At 44.7% G+C, this 24235-nt stretch overlaps 1 protein-coding gene across 2 annotated transcripts in view; it reads right to left on the bottom strand.

The window, feature by feature from the left end:
* The window catches only part of NUB1 (negative regulator of ubiquitin like proteins 1), a 36176-nt gene that overhangs the window by 11407 nt on the left and 534 nt on the right, over positions 1 to 24235 (bottom strand). For both annotated transcript variants that reach the window (XM_068972298.1, XM_068972299.1), the window contains exons 2-10: positions 21002 to 21119; positions 13828 to 13995; positions 12074 to 12132; positions 11043 to 11113; positions 8198 to 8380; positions 7915 to 8006; positions 6590 to 6696; positions 1305 to 1491; positions 366 to 473 (exon numbers count right to left, since the gene is read on the bottom strand). In XM_068972298.1, coding sequence (XP_068828399.1) covers positions 366 to 473; positions 1305 to 1491; positions 6590 to 6696; positions 7915 to 8006; positions 8198 to 8380; positions 11043 to 11113; positions 12074 to 12132; positions 13828 to 13995; positions 21002 to 21118 — 1092 coding nt within the window. In that variant the 5' untranslated portion in view covers position 21119. The remainder of the gene's footprint in view (positions 1 to 365; positions 474 to 1304; positions 1492 to 6589; positions 6697 to 7914; positions 8007 to 8197; positions 8381 to 11042; positions 11114 to 12073; positions 12133 to 13827; positions 13996 to 21001; positions 21120 to 24235) is intronic.

The following is a 24235-nucleotide window of genomic DNA, read 5'->3' as shown; positions in this document are numbered from 1 at the left end:
GGAGCTGGGTGCAGCCAATGGCCTCGTAGCAGAAATGACCGGGTCGCCTCCCTGGAGGCTCGCCCTGGACTCTCCTACACCCTCTGCTGGCCAGAAGAGGTGCTGACAGGAGCCACCCTGGAGGCCACGCCAGCAGCAACCCACCTCAGCCAGATGAGGACTGGAAACTTGGAGCCAGTAAAAACCACTGCCTCGGTAAGGTTCCCTCATTACAGCATCCTGCCTGCACTCACAGACACAAATATGTTCACAGCATACGTGAAGGAGAGCGCAGCGGAGGGGGACGCACGTCCCTCGGGAGTCACACACCACTAAAACACAAAGTAGGTAAAGGCGGTTCCGACTTTGGAGCCCTCTTTTCTTACCTTGTTGAGATATTCATAAGCCTCCTCACCATTTCCACTGTGATAATTTCGGATGCCTTGAAGCAAGTAAAGTCTTAAAAACAGGACTTTCTCTTTTCCACAATTTCCCTACAATTATTGGGAGAAAAAAAGGATGAAACTATCTAATTTCTCATTACAGGACTATAATACATTTATAATTCCCTTCATCTCTACAGAGGCAAAATGGCGTTACTAAACTGTTTCTATCTTCCCTGTTGATGATGGCAAAAGTAAAGCTCGCAGGGGACAATGGCACTCACACTGTCCCAAACAGAGCCCTGTCTCCAGGCACACAGGCTAGGGGCCCCGCTGGGCAGGATGAAGTGTGCAAAATCCCCAACCAGGAATATCTTGTGTTGCCCTGTGATTCCCAAGCAGAATTCTGATGACCCGTGGAAATCACTGAGAAAAGTCCTTATTTACTGTAAAGCCCAGCTCTGGAGCCATGACTCACTCACGTGAGCTGATCCTGTTCAAAGTGTTTGTTTTCTCATTTAAATCTTTCATAAAATTCTACTTAATACAGACACCAGCTCTCTCAGTCAGGGTGATCCATGGGCTTGTGTGACTAGAAAACTGTGTCACTTCTGGGCTAAATGCTGCATAGACCAAAGTCATAGGCTAACTTTTAAAATGTTTATCAATCCCCTTAAAATACAGCTTAAGGGGACTTCCCTGGAGTTCTAGTAGTTGGGACACTGTGCTGCCAATGCAAGGGGCATGGGATGGATCCCTGGTTGGGGAATTAAGATCCCATATGCCCCATGGCATGGCCAAATGATACAAAAATAAAATAAAAGAGTTCGTTGCAAACTACTATCACTTAATCACCTTTGGCAGTAGAAATACTTTAGCAGGAATAAACTCAAATTCTAGAAAAGGGCTCAGTAATACCTAAAACGAGTTACAGCAACGTACTTTTATGTGGAGCAGTCTCTGGTGATTTTCCCCGTAACACTTTCTAAAGCACTCCTGGGCCAGCTTCAGCTTCTTCTCGGCATCGTCCAGGCACTCGAGCTGGCCCAGGCGGAAGTAGCACCACACTATGTCCAGCTGGAGCACCGCGTAGTTGTCCACTGTGTCCAGCAGCTCTCTGCAGCACTCACTGCCAGGAGACAGGACGTGGCGTCACTGACCAGCAGCTCAACAAACCCTTTTTTGTGAATTACTGATATTTTTTCCCTCTGGTTGCGAGTAGCTTTACACCGCTTTTTTGTGAATTACTGATATTTTTTTTCCTCCAGTTGTTGGTGTATTTCCAAAGACTAAGTCAGAGATCCCAATGTTTGTGAAGGGAACTCTACATATAATCTGAATTCTTCCAATGAGGAAAGAAAGCGGTGAGGGTTCAGAAACAGAAGCTCAATACCATCTGCCTTGTGAGGGGGGAGAAGACAGACGGACACACACACCCTTGCTATGTGGGGAAAGAGGCCTGGCGGGAAGCGGAAATAAGGGCCACTGGGTCAGTACCCCTCAGCAAACATGGGGAGACCATGCTTTAAAGCCGTGGTTTCCAACTCTGACTGCAAATTAGAATTGCCAGGATGGGACGAGGTTTCGTCTTTTCCATTTGTGGGACCCTACCAGATCAACTGTGACAGAGCCTCTGGAGGTAGGGCCTGGATGCTCTATTTCTGAAATCCTCCTCCTGTTGTTGTTTGGTTGCTCAGTTGTGTCCGACTCTTTGCGAACCCCTGGCCTGTAGCCCACCAGGCTCCTCTGTCCATGGGATTTCCCAGGCAAGACTACTGGAATGGGTTGCCATCCCTTTCTCCAGGGCATCTTCCCGAGCCAGAGACTGAACTTGCACCTCTTGTCTCCTGTGTTGGCAACTGGGTTCTTTACCACTGAGCCCCCAGGGAAGCCCAAATCCCCCTAAGTGATTCTAATATACAGCCAAAGTGAGAATCAAGGCTTTAAAAAGCACACCAAAAAAAAAAAAAAAAAATCCCCCCTTACTATGAATGCCTCAACTGATGAAGACTGGCAAAGGCACTCATGTCCGGTGACATTAAGGTGGGAGAAAAGCAGTCCAGAAAAATGCCAGGCTCTGAATGCCCAGCTGATCTCAGGGCCCAATGCTGAACCCAGATACAAACGGAGCAGACCGACAAGGTGATGGAGGGCTGACACAGACGGACTTCGAGACTATCTGACTTCAGACTGGGACTATGTTAGAAACTCATAATGGAAATCTAGATCTCAAGTTTGAACCCCCTTCGGCAAGAAAGTAAAACATATGGAACCACGCACTACACATCCACGAACTGCAGAGATCACCTCTGTTTCTGTTGAGAGTCCTACTAAAAGTCAGACTGTTTCACATCTTGCCCATCAAAATCTGCTTGGGAAAAATAAAAAACAAAAGCGCTCTGTCATTTACACTTAAAAAAAAAGCAGAAGTCTCCCAAGTGGAATGCTTACATGCCAGGGTCCACACTGGATAATCCACTAGGGCATAAGAATAACCGCTCAGGGCAGGGTTTTCCTATTTACTTGTGGTTGCTTTGCTGGATCATTTCATCTTTGTGAATGCTCTTTTACATACACACCATCTTTTACACACGCGCGCGCACACACATACAGCTGTTTGACCTGGTGAGGGGCACCTTCTTCGAGTCTCTGCTTCGCCTGAGAACTTGACATTGACGGGAGAGGAAGAAGTTCATGGGCCCTGAGTGGTCTAACCTTCCACTCCAGGTGAGACTGACTGATCTCCCTGTAGACACCTTGCGTTTCTGGGAGAGCCCACCCCGCTGTCCTCAGGAAAGCAGCCGGCATTTAGCACGCCTTTCCAAGTCCCACCCGTGTGAAGAGGCTCACTCATGTCTAACATGCGTCAAGAGCAAGGACAGAAAGTGCCTCTCTCCTTTCAGTTAAAAATAAAATCGCCCATACAAGTCTGACCCAGGACAGAGTGTGTGTGCAGCCAAAACCAAACACAGGCGCAGGACTCATGCAAAGGAGGTCACTTCATTCTTTCAGTTTTAAAAGCATAACACGCTTTATTCACATAGCAGCCTTATCGTAAAAGAGATGGTATCACCTTATATAATTAGAAATTGTTAGGACTACATTTGAACTTGATCATGTCACTAAGAAATGTAATGCCTTGGTGTAAAATTATGTCTTAGAGTATGTTTTATTGATTTTGTTTTAGTAGCCTTAATAGTTGATAGCCAATAAATTTTCATGTTAAAAACATTAAAATCAATGTATAACAGATTTAAATAAAATATACTGAGCCTTGCTTTAGAAAAATTAAATCACATATGGGCTTAAGTCAGTTATTTAATAGTAATCTACTATATTTGCCTTAAAAGTTTCACATTTTTACATGAAGATATTAATTTCAAGAAAGGTAAGTTAAAGCTTGAAAGTAAAAATGTTAGTCGCTCAGTCACGTCTAAATCTTTGTGACCCCATGGACCATATGCCACCAGGCTCCTCTGTCCATGGGATTCCCCAGGCTAGAATACTCCCCAAGCAAGAATACTGGAGTGGCTAGCCACGCCCTTCTCCAGGGGATCTTCCTGACCCAGGGATTGGACCTGGGTCTTCGGCATTGCAGGTGGATTCTTTACCATATGAGCCACCAGGGTAGCTTAGTATCTGCTCTTTTTAAAAAAGGAAAGTTGGCTAAAAAGTCATTTATAGTTTTGTTACTAGCAGCAAGGAACCGGATTGTGTGCAGTTTTTTTTGTATTTCTTGTGCTTGGGTTCAGTGTCTGTGTGTTAGTTGCTCAGTCATGTCTGACCTTTGTGACCCCATGGGCTATAGCCCACCAGGCTCATCTCTCCATGGAATTCTCCAGGCAAGAATACTGGAGTGGGTTGCCATTTCCTTTTCCAGGGGATCGTCCCGACCCAGGGATCGAACCCAGGTCTCCTGCATTGCAGGCAAATGCTTTACTGTCTGAGCTAGTAAGTACCATTAATCGTTGCTCGGGATGCAGTTAAAATGTCATCTAAGGTGGTGGTGTGATGCCTTGTTAGGTGGGACCAGAGCAGTCTGGAGGGCGAAACGAGTCCTCCCCCTGCTGCCACGCCCCACTGAATTCTCTGTGGGGGGACGGGGTCCCCTCATAGGTGCGTGCTGACGTCACCCGGCAGAACCCCGGGGTGCCCTCTGCACTCACCATGCTGTCCCTCAGGCAGCTCCCTCCTCCCTGAGCTCCAGCTCGTGCACTCGGGGGAGACCGGGAGGCCCTGCCTGGGTTTCTCCTCCCCACGCTGAGGTCTGGGAACGCCAGGCAGTGAGCTGAAACAATCCACAGGCTCCCCTGCGTTTGTTTCCCCACCTCAGGGACCACTGTCCTGCATCGCCAGAAAACCACTGTTTGTATACAGTTTGTCCCCTGTTTCAGTTGAGGCAGGGGAGAGGAAACCCAGTCCCTGTCACTCCACCCTGGCCGAGAGCAGAACTCCCCTTTCTAGTTGAAAATGGGAGAGAAGCTGCTCTCAGGCCCGCTACGCACCACACCCCAAGATGTGCAACAGAGAGCTGGGAGAGAACTCGAGCTACTCGGAGAAGGCAGGAAGATGTCACGGGGGGAAGGAGGCAGGGGACGCCTCTTCCATCTCCACACTGCCTTGGTTGAGAGTAGACCTCTGACGGAGAGAGGGGACCTGCACAGGAAGTATGCTAGTGAGCTGGCCTGAGTAAACAGATTCCCCAGAAAATAACGTTTTCTACCTAAAAAGGCACTGATAATTATTATTGGATTATTATATCTATTACTCACTGAACATGTGAATGTACTATGAACTGAAGAGAGAGTTATTATTGTTTTTCAAGGGTTCCCTGAGACCTGAAAATGATTTCAAGGGTTAGACACATCAAGATCAACCCTGTCTTGATAACTGCTGAAGATGAATGAAAAGTCTGTGGGAATTCATTATATTAATCGCTATTATTATATATGTTTGAGATTTTCCATAACAGAAAGTTACAAACAACTGTGGAAGGAAATAAAAAATGTATCTGAATTTAATGACTAACTTACAGCCTACACTGCCTGTACCAGAAGAGAATAATGCTGACGCTCAGATAAAAGCAGAGACAAAGAGGCAGGAGAAGAAAACGGCAGAGGCACCAAGCCCCCATTCTGGTTACTTCCTTGCCTCCCAAATATTTTAGGAAATAAAAAAAAAAATCCCCCTTTCTGCCTACGTTTAAGCTGGTTCACTTAAAATGCAAGGTGCTACTTGTACAGCTGGCAAACTAAAAATACCAACATTTATCTTCTTGAAGTATACTGTATATATTGGGAATTTCTCAAAATGGAAAATAAAATAACACTAAAGCCATTACCTTTCGACCACTGCAAGCATCAAGTCTATCTCTCAAATGTTCCATCTGCCTGGATCATAGTGTCTCAGTATCATTTCCCATTAAGAGGCACCAGAGAAAGTGCTGGGGCAGGAAATAGCCAGGGTGAGTCTAGACCAGCTTTGGACAACAGGCAGCAGAGTACAAAGACCACCCTATCAGGGCAAAGGGCTGCAGGACCACCTGCCCACTGAAGACGGGCACCATAAGCACTGAGGTTTGAAACATATCAAATGTGTTAAAATCCATGAGCTCAGACTGACACTTAAAAAAAAAAAAAAAGGGCAGGGAAGCCTCACCAGTGATGTCATCTTTAGAAGAGGCTAGGGAAGCCACTCATTTATTCTGAAAACAAGAAAATAAGGAGAAACCAAGCATTTTGTTCTGTCTTTCTGTACAAACTGTACCTCAGGAGAACCCAGCGACTGATAAGGAAAAGTATTTTTCAAATGAATTCCAGCAATACACACAGAAGGAATAATGAGCTTTCATTGTTCTGAGCCCCTATGAAACAATGGATTTGGAGAATGATCAGCAACGTGAATACCAAAACCATCAGGCGAAAAGCTGACGGGGACTGTAGAGTCAGCTGTAGCTCAGGCGGGCAATGCATAATAAGAAACAGACATGAAATCCTATGTGCTTGTTGTAAAAAAAATTAGTAATAAGTTTATAAAATTCTTTAGCGATCAATTAGAAATACAATGGGGAGAAAAGAGTTCACCAGTCAGTCTACATCGTAACTATTCTTTTACACTGACCATCTTGGGGGAAGCCTGAAGTCTGGGGTGCACAGGGGTGGGGAAGGTGCTGTGCGTAACTGCCACCCTCCTCCAAATTGGCATCCATCAAGGACAAAAGTGCCTACCAGAAATATTTGTCAGCGTCCAACAGACATGGCAAGGCTATTCCATATTCTTTTCTTTTCAGGAAAGCTCTGCCCTTCTCATGATATCCCATAGCTAACATAAGGGCCTAGGGAAAAATAAGGATTTAAAAAAACATCACTTTAAACTATAATAAAACAAATTATATTAAAAGCATATTAAGTCTAAAGAAATCAAAGAACATGAAAACAAACAAACAAAAAAAACCCAAGACCACAACTGAATCTAAAAGTCAAAATTAAGGAAAACAGAATTAAAGCTTCATCTCATTTAAACACTGAAACAAGAACTCCATTTAGTGAGTCTGTCCCTTTGAGGGACATTTAATGTGCCTGTCCCTTTGTTTCTATCAATTTATTTTAGTATCTGCTGATCTGGGTCTATTTCTAGTATCCATAAGACTAAACATATTTTTAAAAAGCCAGTAATGACTGTATCCTTTTTAGAAAGAACATTCATTCATTCATTTCACTTTCTATTCTTAATTGGTTTTTCTCTGAAGAATCTGTCAACTGTAGCATTTCTGAAACAATTTTTGTAAGACGATCCAAATTTCCTTAAAGTTCATTAATATTTTTAGATTTGAATTCTTATATAAATATTGTAAAGGTTTTCCACAAAGATCTAAATATTATCATTTAATATGAGGATATAATACTTGCAGTGAGAAAATAATTACCATAAAAAAATGAACTCAGTGAGAGTTACAAAGTTCTCTTATTAAAATTTAACTTTAAACAATGTAACCCACATAGTGAAACCTACTCAAAAATGTCCTTTAAAGATCGAAAAATTAAAATCAACATGACCCACAGCCACTAAAGCTTTTCATGTAAGAAGCTACTGGATTCCAGCTCAGAGACTGATCTCAAGGGCCAAGTTGCAGATGCGGCTAGAAAGACCCCCTTGGATACACTCAAAGGTAAAGCCATGTCCCCTTACTCCAATTAGAGAGCAGGGCTGCAGGGCCAGAGGGAAGAGGCGGAAGAACCAGCTGTCAGCTTTTCTTGGCCCCCATTCTGATCCATCCCCTAGGGCATGTGGCCTTGAGGAAAGTAAACTACACCGAGACAAGCACTGCCACAGGAAGCCACTGCTCCAGGACAGGGAGGCCCTGCCATTCTGCACTGAACTCTCCAGGCGGGCCAGCCGGACGAGATGCTCATTGTAGGTTACATTCTCCGTTTATCAACTGGAGACAGAAGGCTGTTCCTAGTCCTTTATGTAACATTCCAAGACAAAATAAGTAGAATCCACTTCTGACAGCAAATCAAAGAGCAAGCCACACGTTTCTTACAGAACTTACCTTTCTCTCTGATGGAGGGATTCTGATTGATCTGCCTGTCTGGTTAGCTATGTCTAAGTATGGTGTGGCTTCCGGATCCACCACCATCTCAGCTGCAAAAACCCAAGAGGAACTCCATTAGTTCAAGGTTAGAAAGCAGTGATGGGGACATAAAATATGTGAGACTGTTGGGAAAGAAAGGCCAATGAAAAATGTGATACCCCCAACTCTCCACCCCCGAGCCCAGCCCATTCTCACCGCCCCCTTCGAGGACTTGAGCAGGAAAGTCTGAAGCTCTGTGTACCTCTCTCCGCAAGGATCTCCAGTCCTCTCTTAGTCCTCTGAATTCTTTTTTCTTCAAGTTTGGCTTCATTTTGCTTTTCTTCTTCAACCTGGAAGGTTTTTCTCACGTCTTCTTCAGACTGCTTTAGCTCCAGAACCATAGCTTTCACATTGTGGGTCACTCCCTGCTCCTTAAGTGTGTCCCCTGTCACAATCAGAAACACACGTTACAGAGAGAGTCATTAAATGCACTGGCTGACAGGACATCTTCTCTGTCACGTGGGATTCTTCAGCCTGCATTAGCCCTTGCAAACCACCATGCCACAATTGCTAAGAATGTGTTTAAATCTGGTTGTTTAACTGCATTAACTGTTAAGCATGGGTTAAAATCAGTCAGTAAAATGAGCTGACTATATTAATCCTTTTCAATATTCTTTATTCTCATCCTAAAATCAAACCAAAGCAATCACTGTCTGAGAATCTACTCTAGAGAGAGCACTCTGCTAGGCAACATAAGAGGAAAATGAGGAAGTCCTGCAGGTGAATTCTCCTTCCTCCAGCTAGAGACATAATCCAGTTCTCAGCCATGGGCCAGGAGCCAGAGGGCAGGAGCGCACTGGGAGAGGGGATTTACTGAAGTGGTAAAAACAAATACCGTGGGTTCCATCCCTTCTTAACCCCATGGCCCCGAGAAAACCACTTACTGTCCATGTTCTCAGACACAAGAAAGGAGTAAAGACAGAGGTGAAAAGTCAATGAAACAGAATGAAAGAGAATATTAACAAAACCAAAAGCTGGCTCTATGAAAAAAATTAATCAAACATACAAACCTAACAAAAACAAAGTCAAAATGCAAATAAAATGAAAAAGAGTAAATACAGATCACAAACATTATAAAATAACGAAATAATATTATGAACTACAAACATAAATTTGAACATTTCTGGAAAACTCTCATTGAACACACCTTCATATATGTACATATACATATTTAAAAACTCAACAACCATTCTAACATTTATACTGAAAAATAAAGATCCATCAGTGGCCAAGTTACCTTGATAAAGAAGAGCCATGAGGGATACTCATCTTACGAGATTTTAAAACTACAACAAAGCCACAATAATTAAAAACACACAAACAACTCTATGGTTCTGGCTCAGGAACAAACCCACAGGTACATGAAAAGAACAGGAAGTACAGAAAAACAGCCCTAATCAGAGGACACCAGAAAATAAGCGTGTTTACTGAAGACATTTAGTAGGAGATACCAGGAGCAAAATCAAGCTGGAACCTAGCTTTTACATATAGAGGGGAACTCTGAATAGATAAAGACTTCATATAAGAAATTGTAGAAGACTATCCATGTGGTCCTGCGGTTGGGCAAAGAACTTCTTAAAACATCAACAATAAGGTGAAAAACTGATGGATTTGATAACATCAGAATCAAAGACTTCTGCACAATGAAGGATACCACAGACAGAACACACACAGAGACGAGATGCCAGTGAAATGATCTCTAAAGCAGGCCACAGGAATGGCTGGCAGGAATGCTGGAAAGAAAGACCAGGGCTGGGCTGGGAAGGCCGCACTCCAGCCAGGCTGGATGTGGACCTCTCTCTGGAGGCCACAGGAACCTACTGGAAACCAAACAGACACAGCACCTGCCTGAACTGCTCCAGAAGCTAATTGGGCTCCCCTGTCCATTCATGTCCCCTTCACATCCACTGCCCTACTGCAGCCAAAGTGACCTCTGAAACACAAATATAATTGTGGGTCACTCCCCAGCATCAGTGGCTTTCCCCCTCCCTAGAGGGAAACACTAATATGAATGATATTCGAACTCAGGCTTTCTCAGCGGTACTACTGGTATTGTGAGCTGGGTAAGTCTTTTAATACTTATTTTTATTTGTTTATTAGCTGTGCCGGGTCTTAGCTGCGGCATATGAACTCTCAGTTGTGGTATGTGGGATCTAGTTCCCCCATCAGGGACTGAACTCAGGCCCCTGGATGGGAAGCACAGCGTCTTAGCCACTGGACCACTAGGGAAGTCCCTGGATAGGAGCTCTTCTGCGCCTTGATGTTCAGCACCATCCCTGGTCTCCTCCCATTAACTGTTAGGAGCACAGCCTCCTCTGGCCCCCTGCTACCAAGTCATGACAACCAAAAATGTCTCTAAGCATGTGTGCTAAGTTGCTTCAGTCCTGTCCGACTCTTTGTGACCCCATGGACAGTAGCCCACCAGGTTCCTCTGTCCATGGAATTCTCCAGGAAGAGTACTGGAGCGGGCTGTCATTTCCTTCTCCATGGATCTTCCTGACTCAGAAATCAAACCTGTGTTTCTGACATCTCCTGCATTGGCACTGGCAGGCAGATTCTTTACCACTAGTGCCACCTGTCTCCAGACATTGCCAAATGTCCCCTGCATGGCAAAATCACCCTTGGTTAAAACCACCACTATTACCTTTACCACGTGGCCTCTCCTGCTCCTCATCCTGAAGAAGCACTAGTCTCTCCTCATCGTCCACACTCAAAGATACGCCAGACCACTCCAATCCCTCAAGTTCACACGACAGAGCTCTGCCGGAGGCTCTCTGCGGGAGTGCTCCCCGCCGCAGCTCCTGCCGTGCTCACTCAGATGGAGCGGGAGTGCCGTCTCCCTCGCAGCACACCCAGACTTCCGTCCTGCAGCATCCCACCAGACCTCCACTGAGCATCAAACTCTAAAATAACTCGCTTTACATTATATACACAATGACGCCACCCCAAATTTTTGAATAGAGGAAGAGTGAGGGGGAAAAGATACAAAGTCAGTATTTCTCTAGTAACTTGATTTTAAAAATTCTGCATACTGTGCTGTAACATACCTAGTTGAAGTTGTTTCTTATTTATGACAATTTTGATGTAGTTTTCTTGAAATCCAAAGGTTTCTGCTATTCTGTAAAATAAACCAGAGAATTATAGATAACCCAATTTGTTATGTGTTCTCCACTAAACAGATTTTTACCGTGACAGCTATTTTAGATATTCTTCTCAGAAGCACCCAGTATTCCAAATGGCTGATGCACAAACATTACTTCAGATAGAGCGAGCTTACTAGATGGCTATTCGAAATTGTGTCCGAGACCATGTCCTTTTGTGCACCATCTGTTTTACTGCTTGGTTCCTCGTGAAGCACAGACCACTGGTGCTGTGTACCCGTTTGAACAGGAGGGCCCTAGCTGCAGGAGAGGAGGATACCCATCCCCGACACCTCCTGTGGTCTCCCTGCAGGAGCCCCTAACGGGGCAGTTGTTCATACACCGCTCACTGTGCTGAGTGCACGAGGCTTCCTGAACCCAGCCCTAACGGCCCTGATGCAGGCCAAAGAAGAAAATGAGGCAAATCAGCTGGGGAAACACAGACTACCTAGCCCTGGAGGCAATCAAAACACTTACCACTGAGAAATGTTCAAGGAGATCAAACAACTGACCAGGTCTCAAAAGTCAGATTCTCACTAGAATGTGACGGGCCGGTATTTTTTTTCTTTTTACAGATGGGCCAACAGCCTGAGACTGGTCAAACTACTTCACGGAACATCACAGCAAGCCATTGATGCATTAAGGCATAAAATTCAAAACTAATGATTTGGCCAGTATCAGGCTGCCTCCTATTTCTATCACTTACTGATTCAAACATGGACCAAGGACACGCATCCAGGGTTCCCACCTGCTCTCAAGTCACACTGGGAAGTAAAGGAGACTGGTACAAGTCCTGGCTTTGCCCTTAAATGCCAGTGTGAGCCTGAACAAGCCCTTTAGCCTCAAAGCCTCAGTTTCCCCTCCACTGGGAGACGAGACCAAACAAGTGGGTGTAAGGGAGCTGAGCGCCCCTGGGCCACAGGCACACAGATACTTACTTAGACCTCAGTTCTCTGCCAGTGATGTGCAGGCGGGTCTCCAACAAGTTTTTCCTATCCTGTATAAAAATAAGACAAAATGCACTTGAACTTGACACTTTTGGGAACTGTTACTCTGCCTATAAAACCAGACAAGTTGATATAAGAAGATGTAAAAACACGCAGGTCTCTCTGGTTAAGGACTAAAAGGACACGTGCCAGGCAGGAAGCTACTGAACAAAACCTGCCCGTGACCCAGAAGTCCTTGCAGGGGCAGCAGTGTTTCTCACAGGCCGGGCTTCCGCCTCTCAGGGGAGGTCTGCTGGGGGCAGGGCAGGTCCTGTTCTGCTCCACGAGGACCCACCCACAACCTCGGCGCCAGGACCACCTTGGTAAGCACCCTCCGCAGCCACAGAGGAGGGAGCGGCAGGACAGCTTTTGGCACCTCCCCTTCCCCGATGACGGGGCTTCAGAAGGAAATATGGACTCACTAGGGCCACCAAGGACGAGACCGTGCAGATCATCTGCTCGGATTCCACACTCACCAATCAGCTTTCTGATCAGTGGTCTGCTTTCCCAGGTACTTGGTACTAGTAGCTGCTGCTAAGTCACTTCAGTTGTGTCCGACTCTGCGTGACCCCACAGAGAGGAGTCTGTATATACATACTGCCTTTTAAACTCATGAACTGGTATTCTGAGGCAGATACATATATAACGTCCTTTTTCTCATCAAGTTCTTTATTCTTCCTAGAAATTTTTAACAGCTTTATAGGGATGTAACTTGCATATCTTAAAGTTCCCTGTTTAAAGTATAAGAGTCGAGATTTCTGGTATGTTTACAGAGTTGTACAACTGTTACCATAATAAAATTTCAGAGCATTTTTGCCACCTCCTCACCACACATGCCCTATCCTCCTAATCCCTCCCGCTTCCCACCCCAGACAGCTATGAATATATGTTCTTTCTCTATGGATCTGCCCATTCTAGATGTTTCATAGAAGTGGAACTACACAGTATGTGGTCTTCTGTGTCTGGCTTCTTTCACGGCGCTTCTGAGTGGCGCTTCGCCCCTTTCATGGCTGGATAACTCACTGTATGGGTGCACCCCGTCTGTCCACCAGCAGGCACTAGGGCTGTTCCCACCTTCAGGCCACTGTGAACACAGCTGCGAGTGCTCTGGTACAGTTTTTGTACAGTTTTCACTTCTCTTGAAGTAAAACAGCTGAGTCACAGGGTAATTCTGATACACACTTATTTTCATTTCTTCTGAGAATAACGAACCCTGATCAGTCCTTCGGGGCAGCCCCCTCTGGGGGCCCTGCCTCCGTGACACTTCTGGACTTCAACTCCTGAGGACGTGCCCGGGACACTCCTGAGTGCCTGCCTGGGCACTCAGCTGACTGTGCTCTGGCTCCACCAGCAAAGAGAAAGAAAGATGAAATCCTGCGTGATGTGTCCTACTGCCTACAGTTTCAGAAAACCTGAAGTAATCTTTTATTCCCCATTTTTGCTAAACGTTTGTTTAAAGTCTAGAAAAGGCAAGAATGTGATGCACAGCTCTGTAATGCCTGGAGCCCACACTACCTTTTAGATGTTCCGGTTTTAAGAATCCATAAAAGTAACTTTTAGGTTTATTAACGTTCAATATGTAAAATAACTTAAAAGAATTTTATCTTTGGACTGCAACTTCAAAAAGAAAGAACTCACTATTTCTTCAATCGCGTCGCCAAGGTGACTGAGCACGCACAGCCAGCTAAGTCTGGGGACCTACTCACCTTTCTTACCCGTGGGGGTAGAAAGACTTCAATGGTGGCAATCCCTGTTGTTTTATAGTGCTCATTTCCTGTGCCACGCTCGACTGCTTTGCAACGTATTTCTTCCATTACCTTTTCTACTTCATTTTCACAACATTCTAGCTTGTCAGAGTACTTCTTAGCAAGGTCCTATGAAGAAAAGTTGAAAACAAAAAACCCACAGATCAATATAGTACTAACTCAAAAAAAGTAAAATACACATCAGTGCACACAAGAACATAAGGCAAAAGAACTGACGGGCAGCGTTCACCCCGTTACAGTGAAATCTAGACAGTGGCTTGACATCTTGAGAGGCACAGAGCTAAGAGGATCCAGGAAAAAATAAAAACGAAGGGTAGGAAAACGGACTCCCTAGATAAAGTGAGACTAGTTGGGATTATGCTGGGGGAAAAGAAAGGTAGGCTGCAACTTATGTGACTGCAGTATACATCAACACAAAACTACCTTAAGGAATACTCAGCTATTCACCACTGCAGAGTGTGGGCAAGAAACGAGAAAACAGAAAAGCTTCTAACTTTTCTAATTTGTGAGAACAACTCAGGTTAGATGATGGTCTAAGTATGTATTTCTAATAAGGGAGATGTTCTTGATATATAAAAGTTACAAAGCAGATCAGGGTATCTTTTTAAAAAATTAATATAAACCTATTTATAATACACACTTTAAATAAACAATCACATAGGAAATGACTAAAGAAAACACCAATATTGGTGATATGTATAATGTATTTTTGAAAACACACTCTATCATTTTTGTAGTTAATTATATACATACAGCTTTTTTCAACAAACCAAGAGTATACATTGTTTTTAATTCCTGGAAAACACAGAAGCCTTTTCAATAAAAATACTTCAAAAAAACTTTCTATAATTCTCTAGAAAACATAAATATAATTACCTTGTGAAGGTTTTTTTTACCCCTTTTGACACCAATCAATTCTGACACCAACTGGATATCCTACAATTCAATTCAACTCTGTCACGAAGGATGGAGTTCGTGAATCAGAGGCAGACGCCAGAGGCTAAGGGCTCAATCAAACAGGTCTGCCCTCGTTTCAGGCAGCAGGTAAGCAGGTCCCCAGGTCACCCACACTTCTGTCTGACTGGGCTACACAGTTGACGGTTCCTACAAGCCGTGCCCCTTCAGGTTTGGCAATTTGCTAGAACAAACACCACAGAACTCGGAAAAATGCTCCCCTTATTTTTAAAATTTATTGTAAAGAGAACGAATGAACACCCAGATGGAGACGCAGGCATGGCAGAGCCTGGAAGGGTGCAGAGTACAGGACCGGAGGACTTCGCTTCCTGAGGGTGTGCTCCTCTCTGGCCAACAGACGTGTCTGCCCATCTGGAAGCTCCCGCAACCTGTCATTTAAGGGTTTTTACGGAGGCTCCATTATATGGACATGACTGACTGAATCACTGACCACTGCTGACCAGTGTGATCTCCTCTGCCCTCTGGCCTCCCCAGAGGCTGGAGGAGGGTGGGACTGAAAGTTCCATGCTTCTAATCAAAGTTTGGTCTCGTAGGCAAGTAGCCCTATTCTGAAAGTCCCCATCACCTTTGTGCTATGCTTAGTCGCTCAGTCATGTCTGACTCTTTGTGACCCCATGGACTGTAGCCTGCCAGGCTCCTCTGTCCATAGGGATTCTCCAGGCAAGAACACTCGAGTGGTATCCTCCTCCAGGGGATCTTCTTCCCAACCCAGGGATGGAACCAAGGTCTCCTGCACTACAGGCAGATTTTATGCCAGCTGAGACACCAGGGAAGCCCATTAACATCAGTACTTACATCTAATAAACATCAGCCAGGTGCTGGACACATATTCTCTCAGACACTCAGAGCAACTGGATCATGGAGGTACCACGGCCCCCATTTCGTAAGTGATGAGACTGGGACCAGAGATCTCCCACAACTCGCTGAGGCCCACAGGCAGCGGCAGAGTTGCGCCTGCACACCTTGACCTCAGAGCCCAGGCTCCCTCCTCTGGTCGGAGCCCAGCTAAGCAACCAGGGAGTTCCCTCTGGGCAGGAGAGCACAGGCCGGGTCACCAGGGTTACCTATGCTTGCCTGACTCAACATGGATAATTTTCCCGTGGGACAGAGGGCCTTCTCGAGGATGCTAATTATAGCCCTAATAAAACAGGTTTCGCTTTCAGTTATGAGCTGTCTTCAGTGCACGGGCTCCCACATGTCAGCATTCCCTTACCCCTCAGCCTTTAAGTGGTCAGGATCTGTTAAAGATATTTATACGAGAGGAAAGGCAAATTTAAAGGAATCCTTCAGTGAATCCTTTTGTAAATTAGAAAATAAAAAAACTGAACAGGAGCAATCAACATTCAACATCTCCAACCCCTCTAAATCTCTACTCTCTGCCAGTCGGCTTCCACACGGACATTCTGAAGTTCTTGTCAAAATCGCTCAGTGTCTCCACTTCACCAAGCCCCTTCCTCAATTACCTGAAATTGACCTAGCAGCAGCCGTGGACACAGTGGACTCTCCAGCCTCCTCACTTGGTTTCTACACCCTCTCCTCCTCCCTTCCACCTCGACTGCTCCTTCGCCGCCCCTTCTGCCTGGCTCCTGTCATCTCTCCAAACTCTATAAACACCAAAGTGACCCAGGACTCAGCCTTCAGACACCTTTCCTTCCTCTACTTGTTTGGTTAGTAATGTCAGCCAGGCTCACTGCTTCAAGCCACACCTATACACCACCAACTCGCTCCAGAATATCTCTGGCCGAGACCTCGACCTTGAACTCTCAGACTTGTGTGGCCCAAAACTAAGCACTTGGTCTGGTGATGGAAGTAAAGTCCGATGCTGTAAAGAGCAATATTGCACAGGAACCTGCAATGTTAGGTCCACGAATCAAGGTAAATTGGAAGTGGTCAAACAGGAGATGACAAGACTGAACGTTGACATTTTAGGAATCAGTGAACTAAGATGGACGGAAATGGGTGAATTTAACTCAGATGACCATTATATCTACTACTGTGGGCAAGAATCCCTTAGAAAAAATGGAGTAGCCCTCACAGTCAACAAGAGTCCGAAATGCAGTAATTGTATGCCATCTCAAAAACAGAATGATCTCTGTTCATTTCCAAGGCAAACCATTCAATATCACACTAATCCAAGTCTATGCCCCAACCAGTAATGCTGAAGAAGCTGAAGTTGAATGGTTCTATGAAGACCTACAAGACCTTTTAGAACTAACACCCAAAAAAGATGTCCTTTTCATTATAGGGGACTGGAATGCAAAAACAGGAAGTCAAGAGATACCTGGGGTTAACAGGCAAATTTGGCCTTGGAGTACAGAATGAAGCAGGGCAAAGGCTAACAGTTTTGCCAAGAGAACATACTGGTCATAGCAAACACCCTCTTCCAACAACACAAGAGAAGACTCTCCACATGGACATTCACCAGATGGTCAACACCAAGATCAGATTGATTATATTCTTTGAAGCCAAAGATGGAGAAGCTCTATAAAGTCAGCAAAAACAAGACCAGGAGCTGATTGTGGCTCAGATCATGAACTCCTTATTGCCAATTTCAGACTGAAATTGAAGAAAGTAGGGAAAACCGCTAGACTACTCAGGTATGACCTAAATCAAATCCCTTACAGTTATACAGTGGAAGTGACAAACAGATTCAAGGGATTAGATCTGACAGACAGAGCGCCTGACAGTAGGCAGTGATCAAGACCATCCCCAAGAAAAACAAATGCAAAAAAGCAAAATGGTTGTCTGAGGAGGCCTTACAAATAGCTGTGAAAAGAAGAGAAGCGAAAAGCAAAGGAGAAAAGGGAAGATATACCCATTTGAATGCAGAGTTCTAAAGAATAGCTAGGAGAGATAAGAAAGCCTTCCTCAGTGATCAATGCAAAGAAATAGTGGAAAACAATAGAATGGGATAGACATCTCGTCAAAAAATATTACTTCCCTGGTGGCTCAGATGGTAAAGCGTCTGCCTACAACGTGGGAGACCCAGGTTTAACCCCTGGGTCGGGACGATCCTCTGGAGAAGGAAATGGCAACCCACTCCAGTACTCTTGCCTGGAAAATCCCATGGACGGAGGAGTGTGGTAGGCTACAGTCCATGGGGTTGCAAAGAGTCGGACTCCACTGAGCGACTTCACTTTCACTTTCAAGAAACTTAAAGATACCAAGCGAACATTTCATGCAAAGATGGGCACAATAAAGGACAGAAATGGTATGGACCTAACAGAAGCAGAAGATATTGAGAAGAGATGGCAAGAATACCCGGAACTATACAAAAAACATCTTCATGATGTGGATAACCACGATGGTGTGATCACTCACCTAGAGCCAGACATCCTGGAATGTGAAGTCAAGTGGGCCTTAGGAAGCATCACTACGAACAAAGCTAGTGGAGGTGACAGAATTTCAGTTGATTTATTTCAAATCCTAAAAGATTATGCTGTTAAAGTGCTGCACTCAATATGCCAGCAAATTTGGAAAACTCAGCAGTGGCCACAGGACTGGAAAAGGTCAGCTTTCATTCTAATTCCAAAGAAAGGCAATGCCAAAGAATGTTCAAACTATGGCACAATTGCACTCATCTCACATACTAGCAAAGTAATGCTCAAAATTCTCCAAGCTAGGCTTCAGCAGTACGTGAACCGAGAACTCACAAATGTTCTCTGGATTTAGAAAAGCCAAAGGAACCAGAGATCAAATTGCCAACATCTGTTGGATCATCCAAAAAGCAGAGAGTTCCAGAAAAACATCTGCTGCTGCTGCATCACTTCAGTCGTGTCTGACTCTGTGCGACCCCATAGACGGCAGGCCACCAGGCTCCCCCGTCCCTGTGATTCTCCAGGCAAGAACACTGGAGTGGGTTGCCATTTCCTTCTCCAGTGTATGAAAGTGAAAAGTGAAAGTGAAGTCGCTTAGTCGTGTCCCACTCTAGCGACCCCATGGACTGCAGCCCACCAGGCTCCTCCGTCCATGGGATTTTCCAGGCAAGAGTACTGGAGTAGGGTGCCATTGCCTTCTCCAGAAAAACGTCTACTTCTGTTTTATTGACTATGCCAAAGCCTTTGACTGTGTGGATCACAACAAACTATGGAAAATTCTTAAGAGATGGGAATACCAGATCACCTTACCTGACTCCTGAGAAATCTGTATGCAGGTCAAGAAGCAACAGTTAGAACTGGACATGGAACAACAGACTGGTTCCAAACTGGGAAAGGAGTACATCAAGGCTGTATATTGTCACACTGTTTATTTAACTTGTATGCAAAGTATATCATGCAAAGTACCAGGCTAGATGAAGCACAAGCTGGAATCAAGACTGCTGGGAGAAATATCAATAACCTCAGACATGCAGATGACACCACCCTTATGGCAGAAATAGAAGAAAAACTAAAGAGCCTCTTGATGAAAGTGAAAGAGGAGAGTGAAAAAGTTGGCTTAAAACTCAACATTCATAAAACTAAGATCATGACATCTGGTCTCATCACTTCATGGCAAATAGATGGGAAAACAATGGAAACAGTGACAGACTTTATTGTTTTGGGCTCCAAAATCATTGTAGATGGTGACTGCAGCTATGAAATTAAAACATGCTTACTCCTTGGAAGAAAACTTATGACCAAGCTAGACAGCATATTAAAAAGCAAAGACATTACTTTGCCAACAAAGGTCCCGTCTAGTCAAAGCTATGGTTTTTCCAATAGTTGTGTATGGATGTGAGAGCTGGAAAGAAAGCTGAGTGCTGAAGAATTGATGCTTTTGAACTGTGGTGTTGGAGAAGACTCTTGAGAGTCCCTTGGACTACAAGGAGATACAGTCAATCCTAAAGGAAACCAGTCCTGAGTATTCATTGGAAGGACTGATGCTGAAGCTGAAACTCCAATACTCTGGCCACCTTATTCGAAGAGCTGACTCATTGGAAAAGACCCTGATGCTGGGAGGGATTGAAGGCGGGAGGAAAAGGGAACAACAGAGGATGAGATGGTTGGATGGAATCACTGACTCGATGGACATGAGTTTGAGCAAGCCTGCAAAATCTGCTGGCTCTACTTGGAAATATATCCAGAGTCCAATCACTTCTCGCTACGTCCACAGTGATTCTCCCAGTACCAAACCACTGCTGTTTCTAAATCAGCTTACTGCAGCAGCAGCTGATGGTTTCCCTTATTCTCTTGCCCCTTTTATCAGCCTCACCACTCGGGAATTCCAAGGGTGTTAGGAGCTCTGTGCCAGGAGCTGGGGACAGAAGTCACAGCCCCACCTAGTTCCCAAGCCAAGAGATTGTAACAATCAAATTCAGAAGAAAAGGTCTGCAAAGAGAAGGTCTGCAAAAACTGAAAAGAAAAAAAAAAAAAAAGGGAGTCCTGTCAGGAAAAGGAGAGAGAGAACTCCAAGACCCTGACACAGCGGTCACCTCCCAAGCGCATCACTGTGTCACAGAATAGGACAATGCGATGCCCTCCTGACAACCCTTACTCCCTGACAGAGGTTACACTGTTTACCAAAATACACTCAGACTGAGAAAACAAGAGGAGTATGTTCTAGGACATTCCAACATAGTGAGATTTCGCTCAGAAATTATTATAATGTTCCTCAGCTTAGAAAGGCAAGCCAACCTCAGTTTCTAGAAATTTCACTTAGGAAAAGTGAGGCCATTTTTGATGAGACCATTAAAAACTGAGGTACAATTATTAGGAAAATGTATTTTGGAAAAATGAACAGATAGCCAATAGCGTAAACAAAGCTAGGGAGGGGAACAGTGTTCTGCAGCTGAGCACACTAACCAGGAGGGCAGAGAACGGCCCGAACACCAGCCCGGAACACGCTGCACCCGAACCTTCTGCCTCTGGCGCTGCCCCACCAGCATGAACACCCTGTTAACCATCTTAGGTAACACTGTGAAGCACTAGAAACGGCACACGCCAAAACCATCAGATTAACATTCTCATATAAATAAAATCTTCTTAAACAAAAATAAGCTTGCCAACTGCTAGTAAAACATGGGAGCCTGTTTATCACCATTGTTTCTGGTTATGCCGAAAGCCTACCTGTTTGTGCCTGGCAATTTCTGGTGACTTCAGAATCTTACTTACCAAGGAGACTTACAACACTGCTAATTAACAACATCTTAAAAGAGAAATACCTTCAATGCCAAGCCAACTTCTTTATTTTCATCTGTATATGGAGGCTTCCAAAGTTGGATTTTGTCTTCCCTTAAAAATTGGGTCAATTTTGATTGGAGATATTTCTTTTGTGCCATCCTTGAAAGCAAAATAGTACATCAATGATACTCTGCACTACATTTCAAAATGTCTATAAGTTACTCAATACACTGTTGGGTAAGCAAGAGGTCTCCTCCAATCCTCCCTGTCCAGTTTAAAGTACTTTAGACTAGGTTTTAACTAGCTGCAAACTTCTCTAATGGCACCCCACTCCAGTACTCTTGCCTGGAAAATCCCATGGACGGAGGAGCCTGGTAGGCTGCGGTCTATGGGGTCGTACAGAGTCGAACACGACTGAAGCAACTTAGCAGCAGCAGCAGCAGCAGCAGCAGCAGCAAAATTCTCTAAAAGATAAGTATATTACACACAGAAGGAAATATGTATCATATATCCATTATAGATGTTACATAAGAATACATGTTTCAAAGTTGCTAATATGCAGTAAGTAAGTAATTTTTCTATTTCTTGGGTGTGTTGTGTGTTTTGGATAGCTAAGTGTTAAGTGTGTTAGTCGCTCAGTCGTGCCTGACTCTTTGCGACCCCATGGACTCCAGCCCACCAGGCTCCTCTGTCCATGAGATTTTCCAGGCAATGGTACTGGAGTGGGTTGCCATTTCCTTCTCCAGGGGATCTCCCCAGCCCAGGGATCGAACGCAGGTCTCCTGCACCACATGCAGATTCTTTACCGAGTGAGCTACAAGGGAAGCCCTTTAGATAGCTAAGTCATCTCCAAATCCTTTCCGACCCCATGGACTGTAGCCCACCAGGCTCCTCTGTCCATGGGATTTCCCAGGCAAGAACACTGGAGTGGGCTGCCATTGCCTTCTCCAGGGGAATCTTCTTGACCCAGGGATTGAACCCACATCTCCTGCATTGGCAGGCGGATCCTTTACCACTGAGCCACCAGGGAAGCCTGTTCTATTTCTTAACCTGCTATCACTCTCTAAGAGGAAAGATAAAATAAGAAAGATAGATCCTTAAAGCAGCAAACTTAAACAACTCAACACAGTGGCTCTGTGGTAAAGAATTTACCAAAATACATGGCTCCGTATGTTGGCTATTTTAACACAAAAGAGCAATCACCCTGGCAGGTAAGTATAAAGAAAAGCTAGCTTGAACCATGAACTACCAATAATATACATTTTCTATATCTGAAATTTTAAAATTGAAAATTTAGGGATTTTTCTGGTGGTCCAGAGTTATGACTCTGTGCTTCCAATGCAGGGGGGCTGGGTTCCATCCCTGGTCAGGGAACCAGAGCCCACATGCCACACAAAGTCTCTGGATGCCACAACCAAGGCCTGGGCCCACCAAAATAAACAAATATTTTTAAAAATAAGAGAATTAAGTTAAAACTTTAGTGTTTACAGTGCTAGAGAAGTTTCGCATGATATTTTCTGATAGAAGCATAAAAGCAGATCTACACGTCCTATTCAAATCAATACTGGCCGGGTCATCATCTTACACACGAAAAGCCACAGCCCAAGTCTGTAAAAGGACTCACTCAAGGATGAAAGATTAGGCAGCGCCATAACTAGTCCTGGGACTTGTGCCCACAACACTGGAAAAGTCCCTGCTGCTTCTCTGTCCTGCGCTCACACAGCAGTGGAGTCTTTCACACCTCCTTCACTAGCACTAGCACCTCAAAGGTGGGTGAGGCTGCCAGAGAGTGAAACAGCTGATGGGGCAGTGCAGCCAAGTCAGATGAGCAGTGAGCAAAATCAAAGGCTATTAGCCCCTGAAGGACAGAGACATGTTCCAGAGAGTGAAAAAGTAGGTAAGACTTAACATAACCTAGATGAGCAACTTTCTTTTTCCTATTCAGGGCCTGTATTCCACACTCCTCAAAACTCAATTCACCTGATTTCTAAATCAAGTTTGACAACTTAAGTGTATTCCGTAAGCAAGTACTTTAAAAAGAAAGTTCAAATCCACTTTATATCAATTTGGGGGCAAGAAAGAGGGTAATCAGGATAGGGGGAGAAGGGAAAAAGGGGAAAACACAAAGAGGGGGATGTGTGCATCCAGGTAACCTAAGAAAGAACCCCAGACTTTCAAGCACTAATAAACCGCTTCTCACACATAAAATTGGACTGTAGTCTGCCAGGCCCCTCTGTCCATGTAATTTTCCGGGCAGGAATTCTGGAATGGGTTGCCATTTCCTCCTCCAAGGGATGCTTCTGACCCAGGGATCAAACCCACATCTTCCGCACCGGCAGGCAGATTCTTTACCACAGAGCCACAGGGGAAGCCCCGCTCACAAATGTTCAGAAATTCCCAATTAAGTATCACTTGTGAGCGGGTGGTAACCATTTCAAGGGCCATTCACGGAAGCCAAGCCATTTTAGAAGGCTGAATGCACAGCCCTCTGTAATCCAAGTAACTACCAAGCAGAAGTCTCAAAGGATTTCCTAAACCTAGTGTGTGGTCCACACTCCTGCTGCTGCTGCTGCTAAGTCACTTCAGTCGTGTCCGACTCTGTGCGACTCCATAGACCGCAGCCCACCAGGCTCCCCCGTCCCTAGGATTCTCCAGGCGAGAATACTGGAGTGGGTTGCCATTTCCTTCTCCAATGCAGGAAAGTGAAAAGTGAAAGTGAAGTCGCTCAGTCGTGTCCGACTCTTAACGACCCCATGGACTGCAGCCTACCAGGCTTCTCCATCCATGGGATTTTCCAGGCAAGAGTACTGGAGTGGGGTGCCATTGCCTTCTCCTCGTCCACACTCCGCCCACCAGCAAATACACAACAAGGAGGGTCTCTAGTCCACCACTTAATGTTTGAAAAAAAGATTAAACCATTGTCTTAAAACTTACAAAACTTCACTCATGGGCAACAGAAAAAAACGAGGATATGTATTTTAACTCAAAAGGGGAAATGGTTTAATAAATCAGTTTTCAACGTTAATTGGAAAACTGAAAGTTTCAGGCTTGCCACACAATGTTCCGTGTCACAGCCCCCGTCAAAAAGCAGAAATTCATTAATACCCCTGCTGTAAACCGAAAGTGAAAGGGTATAAATCATTCCTGTAACATTTCGCTTTCATTTTTAAAATAAATCGATCTACGCTGCCTTTATTCAGAGGTCTTCAAACATATACAAACACACATATACTTATTCAAAATACAGTACTTTTCCTCTTAGACTATTACAAGAA

The sequence above is a fragment of the Capricornis sumatraensis genome, chromosome 5, assembly GCF_032405125.1.
Source record: "Capricornis sumatraensis isolate serow.1 chromosome 5, serow.2, whole genome shotgun sequence".
Taxonomy (NCBI): domain Eukaryota; kingdom Metazoa; phylum Chordata; class Mammalia; order Artiodactyla; family Bovidae; genus Capricornis; species Capricornis sumatraensis.
The sequence above is the reverse complement of the archived record's forward strand: the minus strand, read 5'-3'. Positions and strand labels throughout refer to the sequence as shown.